This window comes from Triticum aestivum, chromosome 2D, assembly GCF_018294505.1.
Source record: "Triticum aestivum cultivar Chinese Spring chromosome 2D, IWGSC CS RefSeq v2.1, whole genome shotgun sequence".
In the NCBI taxonomy this organism is placed as follows: Eukaryota; Viridiplantae; Streptophyta; class Magnoliopsida; order Poales; family Poaceae; genus Triticum; species Triticum aestivum.
Window position 1 is genome coordinate 362,945,846 of NC_057799.1, and position 9,421 is coordinate 362,955,266.

The window sequence follows — 9,421 nt, forward strand, 5'->3', positions numbered from 1 at the left end:
TCATTTTCCACTACATCCGAGCGTCGATGTAGCGCAGCGCTAAGGATGCGACGACCCGATCCTCGCTCACTTGCCACCATATCCGGATTAAGATACGGCGCACCACCTAGGGGGTGACGGCCCGGCCCTTGCCCATTTTGCACCACACCCGGGTTCCGATGTGACGCGTCGCTGAGAGGGTTACGCCCCAACAAAAATCTTTTGGGTTTCATCTCCATAAAAGTGGCTGAGTTTTTACGTTGGCTCGCCAAGCCTATCACAACCCTCCTCCTTTACCCGGGCTTGGGACCGGCTATGTTGAGACAACATAGGGCGGCAATTTGGTACTCCCTCTGTCCCAAAATTCATCGACAAGAATTTTGGGACGGAGGGAGTATGTTTTTATGCTATCTGGTATGACCAACGTACCATGCATGTGTTTGTATAAAATATGATGCGTCCATATGGGGTTTGTGGTTGTGGAGTGAGCAAAATGAGCTTTGTCCAGGCACTGCCAGCTGACGCGCCCAGAGTCGTATAGAGCACACATAATAAAAGGGCAAGATGTGGCTTGATTTCGTTGGCTTCCCGGCTACAGAGAAAACAAGGGCACAGGCGGCATGCGCTCATCCGGACGCACACAACATCATTAGCTAAAAAACACAAGGGGCGGTAACAAGTGCCGAAAATGAAGTAATGGGCTGATGAGCAGCAAATTATTCCAGCCTCTGCTGCATGATTTCACGGGAGCAAGGTCATTGGCCATTGTCGTTTCGGTCAGATTCAAACAAACGTTTGCAACAAGAGCAACAGCGACAGCAGAGGCACATTCCACTGTGCCAATGTCAAAAGCAAATGGCTACGGAGTACAGCATAGTAGAGGAAAAAGAAAAAAGGAAGGATTGGTTGGTTGGTGGTCCTCTTAAGAAAAAGAAAAATGCACAGGATAAAGGCAGTGGCCATATGACCAGACGCTAAAAAGGGAATGATGGATCCCCGGACAGAGATGCTCCAGGATAAGGAGCACACTGACGTGGCTTTTCCTGGCGCTACAAAGCCGAGGGGGGCAGCGGGAGACTTGCCACTGTCCACAGGCCCCCGCCGGATTCCATTCCGCCGACCATCTGTAAAAGCAGTCCAGTATAGGGAGAGGTCAGATGGAATGGGGATCATATCATGCAATATATCAGCAGACTCTATGCGTCGGCACTATGATTGAGTAGCTACAATCTAGTGAGAAAGTAGATACAGATTTGGACGAATAAAGTTGGTTCGACATCATTTTCAACTATGTACTATATTTTCATCTTTTGAAAAATCATTTGCAAGTTGCGTGTTGCATGCATGCACAACATATTTAGAGGATCATATGAGCTGCGAAGAAACAAAAGAATGCAACTTCAAGATTTAGATACTTCAAACAAACAAAATATTTTCTATATGAAAGTAGATAATTTGAGAAGAATTACCTTTTACAGCAAGGAGATACCAGGCAATTCTCAACTAGCTCTATAGGATTTTAACAAAATTTGGCGCATCATCCCTTGCCCCAGCAGTTGTGCGGTAAACATATAACTTGTCCACTTTGGGGATTCCATGGTTCTCGTCCATTTCATTGCTCTCATCCACCTCATTTATAACCTCCACATTAAGCATTGGCATCTTTGATGCAAGGATTTGGCACCCCTTTTCTGTGACATTGCACGATGACATCCAAAGGGATCGCATTGTCTCATACTTGGTAACATTCTCCAAGAGTGCAGCATCACCAAATGGGCTATCTCTAATCTCCAGCTTCCTCAGATTATTGCATCCTTCCATAACATGCATCATTCCCGCATCACTATCTCCAGCAAATGCTATTGAAAGCATCTCAAGTTGTTTCGCGAATTTACCAATATACATGAAAACCTTGTCGGTGAGAAGACCCGATATTGACAATCGCCTTAGCCCTTTGCATTCACGAACAATAGCACCAAAACCTTCATCTAATGGTTGGTTTGTCATGGCATCAGGCTTCCCAGGCTCAAGAATACAGAGTCTGAATCGCGTGAAATTTGGGCAGTTCTTAGCTATAGTAAGCAGTGCGGCATTCGTCATTTGATGACAAAAATATAGCAATGAGCTCAGTTTTTGACAGCCCAAGGATATTGCAACAAGTCCCTCCTCTGTTACTGGGGAATACCCGGCGATATAGAAGTCTGACGGGAATACCCTGAGTTCTTGTAGATCCTTGCAACTGGAGGCCACCACTTGCAAGCCCTTATCCGCGATGCAATCCAGTACCTGCAGTGTACAGGATAAAGGCTCAAACCCTGTACTGAATTGTCTTAATCAAGCATAAAAATAGTAAGGTGAGTGCGGCAGCAAGGGATCTCACCCAAAGACGTTGGAGTTTCACACAGTGGCTGATCATTTTGGTGAGATCGGAAGAATCAAGTGTCGGAGCATAGCTCAAATTTAAACCTGTTAGTTGCCCACATACAGGATAGATGAATGGAAGGCACAAAGGGGAAGCATCCCAAAAGCCCGACAAACTCCTCAGCAGTTTGCATTTCTCCAATGCAAGGGTCAGCCTGAGATACGATTCAGCTTGGAAGTCATCTGTCAAGTTCCCAGTCCCTAGATCCTCCAAATTAGGGGCGCGCATTAATATCTTCGAGAGTGTATCTACTGACACAGATCGATTCAACCTCAAACTCCGAAGACTTGGGGACCTAGCAACAAGTCTCTCTAATGAACCAGCATTAACCTCCCCTTTGATGCAGGCGAAATTCAAGGAGACAAGGGACGTGCAGGAATCAGGGAAGCAGGAGAGCCACCTTGGCCCTCGATCATCCACCTCATTTTCCTGCAAATCTAACTCCCTCAGGAGCCTAGACCAGATAACAATATAAAAAACAATGTCAGTGTATTGACCATTAAATGCATGTAACAAGAGTAGATTGGTGCCTTTAATGAGATAATAATAATGCATTAATGAAATTAAGCAGAACTTGCATCCTGCCCTAGCAGATTGTGTGCACCATGAGCATAACAATACCAATTCATCCTACCAAAAAGGAAGTATAGACAAAATTAACTGATAAAATGTAAAGTCTAACGAGCTAAATAAAAACATAACAGACATACTATACACGAATCTAACACAAGAATGGTCTGTCAAAAAATGGCAGGTACAAAATTTGGACAGAACATCAGGATAACTAACTCAGGACATCAGATGCAACTGGATCGTTCAGACACTGAAAGAGTACTCATGCAATTCGGGAGAGTTTGTAGCTACAGAATTGTGCAGCAGATGAAATTTGATCCTTTCAACTTTACTTGCACATAGCATTGGAACAAGTGCTGGATCTAGACTTCAAACGAGTAATAACTGGCAGCACCGGAGCAAGAAGGCTAGTAGCTAATCAGAAAAGAGCAAGAAAGGCATTTCATATTTCAATACCTCACCATGTTAAATCATAAGATCTAGATGCACACAGAAACTACAGCAGCAAATCAGAAAACTGTGATGCCTTAACAAACTGCAATTTTAAGTACACTCACTTGCAGTGACTTGCAATAGCTGCTAGTCCATCGGTGCTGAACCCCTCACAGCTGATAAGAACTAGAGCCCTGAATCGTGGGAATGATTTGGCAAGCAGCTCCAGGCTCTCATCTGACACCACCATCCGCTTCATCCGCAGCTCCTCAAGACCCACGCAGCCCCTGGCTGCTGCCTCGATCCATGGTCCGGCGTACCCACCCCAATCAGGTGGCACAAGGTTGAAATCAGCAAAGTGTGGTTTCCCCTTCACTGTCAGTGCCCGCACATTGGGGAACCGAAGCACCACACGCTCAGGGCGCACAGCATAGCAGTTACCCACAAAGACAGTTTGCCGGCTCAGCCTTTCAATCTCATACCATACCTTGCAAACAAGTGAAACCGTGTTCCGGTCACATTGCGCGGGCAAGAAGCTGAATATGTGCTCCACCACCTCCTCGGGAAAGTAGGTCATGGTGCCTTCCCCCAGCACCACCTTATTACTAGAGCTGCAGGACGGGATCTGTTTGCTTGCAGTCTCCAGGTTATCAAAGCTACTAAACAAAGCCCACGAAATCAACAAAAAGAAGCTGCAACCTTGCTCAACTAGACGCAGAGAGCACAGAACTAATGCTGGCTTGGACAGATCAGGCTCCAGCCAGATTTGTGGAGCCAAAACTGGCAACCAACACTGGCAACAAGCAATGGCAAGCAGCCTGGTTCACCTCATCTGGCAGGGCTACAACTACAGCAAGGGGCACAAATGGGTTTCAGATCTGCAGCTGAGGTTTCTTCAAGAGATACTAGTAGTTACTGCATCTGTCATCCATACCCTATTTAGAACACGCAAACCCCCTAGTAACCCAGAACGGACAGCACCAAAATGGTTGGGAGGATTGCGACCGCCAGTCCCGATTCCTCCACCCGAAACCTGCAAAGAAAGATCAGCGACCGCTGAGTTCTTGCCGTCTCCGGGAACTTGCTAAGAAAAAGGAAACAAATAGCGACGGGGAGAAGGAAACGGGAAAAAAATGCAGGCTACCAACAGCTCAGATCCAGAGCGCCGAAACCTCCAGATCTAACCTATGGACGCCGCGGGTAGTCCAGACTCCGCACCAAACCCCTCCGCGGAAAAAGCTCTCCTCCAGCAATGATCGCGGGCCGCGGCGCCCCGGACCGAAAGCCCGCACCCGGAGCCGCCGGAGAGAATGGCCCGAGAAATTCGGCGGGGCGCGGGGGAGACTCCGAGCGGAGGGGAGCCCCGCTGTCGGCAGGCCGCAAGCGAGGATAAGACCCGAGGGAATCGGCGGGGCGGCCGGGGCGAATGCGACGCCGGAGCGAGAGAAGTGGGGAGCTTTGGGAGGGGAGGCAGCTGGGGGGGAGGTTGGAGGAGGCCAGGAGGGGAATGCTCTCTCTCTCTCTCTCTCTCTCTTCAGTAGTAGGAGTAGGACTTGGGAGGAGGCTGGAGATGCACGCATCCAAACCAAACCTCACCGGGTTGGTCTTTACGTGAGAAATTAAAAAAACAATGATCAAAAGGTGAGGTACGAAAGACTGGTCGACGAAATACGAACGGGCCACCTCAAAAGAGTATATTCTGGTTGCCAAGCATGCATTGGCCACCAAGGATCATTTGATTCAAATGAATTTTTAGACGGTATAGTTGATGCTGATGATGGTATGAATCACTTGATAAATAAACGTGGAGGTAGAGCAAGTTTGTTTATTTGCGAGCAAATGTTCCAAATATTACCCATTGGTTATTTTTTTGAGTTCTTATTATGCATGGCATAAGAGAATCGTAAAATATGAGAACTATCTCTACTCCTAATGGACAAGTTGGTTGAATAGTCCCACCACTTTCGTCTGTTTTTTTTCGTCTCCTTCTCCACCCCGCACGTACACCCAAAAAACCACCCCGCAGGCTCGCACAAATGCCGCTCCTCTCGATCCCCTCGAGGACACGCCGCCGCCGTCCTCTCCGAGAAGACGCCGCCAGACCTCCTCGACTAAACGCCGCCGCCGAACCCCACGGACCTCCGCCGCTGCCGATCTGTGGGAGGCCGCCGCACAACCCCACGCACGCCTCCGCCTCCGCCGATCCTAGGGAGGGTGCCGCCGATCTCAGTAAGGCCGCCGCGGATCAGGTCCGCCTACACCCTAAACCCTTCGTCCATCTCTCTATCGATGACGCCGAGGAGTTTGACTCAGCGCTCAACCTCGTCAAATTGATGCGGTGGCTAGCTTCTCCCTGAGAAGATGATCTAGGTGCCGACCACTTTGCCATTATCGCCGACGAGTCCGAGCTCGCCCCGCCTCGACTGCAGGGAGAACATCCCATCAAAATGGTGGGGTTGTGGCTGCGGTGACACACTCCTCTATTTGTCTTCCCGGGATGCCGACATCGGAACCGAGGGCGGGGCGACTGGGAACGGGGCCCGATGACAACAGGAACGGGATCTGGCGGTGTGCTAGAGTGGCGAGAGGTGGCGGTGTCCCACATCCCTGCCAAATCTTGACCCCCCTCGTTGTGTAGTACAGTAGACGGGGTGCAGCCTCCCTGTCGTGCTCGGTCGCCTTCGGTGCAGGCTCTGATTGTGTACAAATGCCCATGGTTTATGTCTTGATTTAATCGCATCTTCAAGTGAGGTGATTGTGCTTCTTTGTGTTCTCAAGGAAGTCGACCTGTGTTTTCACTGTTTGTGCAGGTTTATTATGTTGATGGAACTACCACCATGTCCACCCACGAAAGGAATGCCAGCATAGACAACAGATGTTCTCTCGGCATCAGTGTTTCATGTTCTCACTACCAGCGTTTCAGAGGTCACTTGTGACACTGCCACACATTCAAGTATGGAACTACAGGACTGAGCCAGACATGTTAAATAAAAGGTTTTCTGATATTAAGCATTAAATAAAAGGTAAACATGAAGCTCTTGCATCATTCCCCATACTAATTCGTGCAAATTTCCCTGCAGAACTACTACATATTAGTTTTGAAGTAAATACTCCATCCATCTACTAATAAATGGCCACTTCATATTTGTATATCTAACTTTGACAATTGATTATACCAACAAAATATGAGTTATATGCCATTGGATGCACATTTGAAAGATGTTTTCGATAATATATTTTTATGACATACAACCCATATTCTTATGAAATGGGTGTAGATGCATAATTTTGTTGGTATAATATTGTCAGGTTTGACTCACTTGTTCTCACTGTGACGCCCCGGATAATTAAGCTACAGTAACCCTCTACTAATGATGCCACATCACCTCGATTTCTGTTAATAAACTCGCGTTAGTTCAAAACGATTCAAATTCAAATTTTAATTAAAGGCAAACAATAAAAGTTTTCAAATATTAAAACTAAAATGTTCGGTGTGAGCCAAATAATGCATAGGTAATTATGGCAGAGAAACCACACTTTTATAAAATGTTTAAATACTCTAAAATGATTTAAACCGTAGCAAAAACAATTATATAAATGCCTTTGGTATTTTATAAATTGCTAAACTATTTTAATTCGTGGAAAAACTTTTTTATGTCAGTGGGTTATTCTGGAACATTATTTTAGGGGCTATTGTCATATTTTACTAAAACTAAACTTAATGTGTAACTAAAAGAAATTAGAAACAAAAAAAATAAATAAAAAGAAAAGAACAAAACAGGAAACAAAAGAAAGACCCCATCCCTTTCCCTGTTCCCGTGGGCCTCGGCCCACCCGAGCCAACCCACGCAGCTGTGGGGATAAGACCAAGCCCCCCGTCTCTCGGCCTCGTCAGCACCCCCAGATCTTTTCCTCCCCCGCTCGTTCCCCTCTCACTCGCGCGCTCTCTCCTCCTTGGATGCTGTCGTCGCCGTGCACTCCGAGATCCCACGGCCACCGTCGTTTCCTCGACTGCAGCTCGTGTCCACGAGCTCTGCCTCGCTCACCTCCGTCGAGCTAGCGCCCTACATCGTCTCGGGGAGCAGGAGCAACGCATCGACCTCGTCGTCTCCGTCAACGCCCGCGGCCACCGGAACCTCGCCGTCGACCCCCTCGACTCCGGCACCCCTGGCTTCCCGAGCACCTCATCCGAATCCGCTGTGAGCCTCCCCTTCAAACCTCCCTGCCTCCCCCTCGTTCAGTCGCCGTAGTCGCCGCCCGTTTCCTCCCGTGGCCGTGCCTGGAGCACTGCTCCCGCACACGTCCGCGCACCGCCCGTGCCTACATCCACCTGCGCGTGCGTGCCTGACGCTGGTCGCCATGGCCACGCCCGAGTCTGCCCCGCCCGCATCTGGCCGCGCCACGCTCTCCCCGCCTGCGCCTGAAGCTGCTCGCGTTGCCGCCTCGTGCGCGCTCAGGCGCGTTCCCTTGGGCCTTGCCTCTGCCCGCTCCGCGCCACGCACCGAGACGGCTACCGCCGGCTGTCGCTGCTTCTGCTTTCCGCTGCCGTCTGCCACTACTAACCGCTGCTACCTGCTACTGCTTCGCCGCCGCGCCCCTAGCTCTGGATGCCGCCCCGATCGACGATTGCCTCCGCTGCGCCCTCCATGTGCCCGTGCCTCCGGCCTCTCCCCCTGCAGCCCAGTCTCGCCCCGCTCGGCGCCTCCACTCAGGACCGCCCGCGGCCACCGCAGCCACCTGCGCCGCCTCCCGCTCGTCCCTGCAGCCGCCGCCCCGCCGTTGCCTCGCCACGCCGCCCGCATACGCGCTTGGCCGCGCCCCGGCTCGCCAGCGCGCCCACGCCCCACTGCTCCCGCTGCCCCGCTCCGGCCACGGTCGTCGGCGTTGGGCCACGCGCCGGCCTCTTCCTCCCTGGCCGCGCGCTCATGCGCCCGGCGCACGCGCCCGCACCACCGGGGCAAAGCCCCGGTTAGCCCCGCGCCCACACCCGCTAAGGAGCGCCCGATAGGCCCCTGTGCCTATGGCACGTGGGGCCCGCCCTGGAACGTTTTTATATAAAAAATATATATAAATAAATAAAATATCAATTAAATAATTAATTAACTTAATTAATCTAGTTTAATTAAACATAATCAATCCTGCTTAATTAAAACCTAATTAACAAGTTTAGTCTATGGCAGGTGGGTCCCACTGGACCCACATGTCAGGTTAGACTCCAGTCAACCACACTGTTGACTGCTGTCGTCACGCCTACGTCATGCTGACGTCATCCCATACTATTCTGGATAATGTTGATTTAAATTAATTAAATAAATTCTAGAAAATGATTTAAAACTTTAAAAATTGATAGAAAATAAACCGTAGCTCAGATGAAAATGTTTTCTACATGAAAGTTGCTCAGAACGAAGAGACGAATCCGAATACGCAGCCCGTTCGTCCGCCACACATCTCTAACATAGCAAACACACAACTTTCCCTCTCTAGTTCACATGTCCGAAAACGCGAAACACCGGGGATACTTTCCCGGATGTTCCCCTCCTTCGCCGGTATCACCTCCTACTGCGTTAGGTCACCTCTAGCACTGCGTATTGCCATGTTACGCTTTGTGATGCTTTGATTGCTCTGTTATTTATTGTGTTCCCCCTCCGTTACTCCTTCCCGGTAGACACCGAGACCGACGCCGCTGCTACCCAGTACGACTACGGTGTTGACGACCCCTCCTTCTTGCCAGAGCAACCAGGCAAGCCCCCCCCCTTGATCACCAGATATCGCCTATTCTTCTCTATACTGCTTGCATTAGAGTAGTGTAGCATGTTACTGCTTTCCGTTAATCCTATTCTGCTGCATAGCCTGTCATTGTTGCTACAGTTGTTACCCTTACCTGCAATCCTAAATGCTTAGTATAGGATGCTAGTATTCCATCAGTGGCCCTACACTCTTGTCCGTCTGCCATGCTATACTACTGGGCCGTGATCACTTCGGGAGGTGATCACGGGCATATGCTATATACTTTAT

General features: G+C 49.5%; 1 protein-coding gene across 3 annotated transcripts; it reads right to left on the bottom strand.

The window, feature by feature from the left end:
- Window positions 1-668: 668 nt before the first annotated feature.
- LOC123053161 (transport inhibitor response 1-like protein Os04g0395600) lies at window positions 669-4,932 on the bottom strand. 3 transcript variants are annotated; one of them, XM_044476578.1, is made up of 5 exons: window positions 4,592-4,932; window positions 3,532-4,439; window positions 2,360-2,855; window positions 1,449-2,265; window positions 669-1,103 (listed from the first exon to the last, which is right to left on the bottom strand). In XM_044476578.1, the coding sequence occupies exons 2-4, from the start codon at window positions 3,981-3,983 to the stop codon at window positions 1,489-1,491; spliced, it is 1,725 nt and encodes a 574-aa protein (XP_044332513.1). In that variant the 5' UTR covers window positions 3,984-4,439; window positions 4,592-4,932; the 3' UTR covers window positions 669-1,103; window positions 1,449-1,488. The 3 variants fall into 3 exon arrangements, with proteins under 3 accessions (XP_044332513.1, XP_044332514.1, XP_044332512.1); XM_044476579.1 differs by having other exon boundaries at window positions 4,555-4,932; XM_044476577.1 differs by having other exon boundaries at window positions 4,551-4,932.
- Window positions 4,933-9,421: the final 4,489 nt, after the last annotated feature.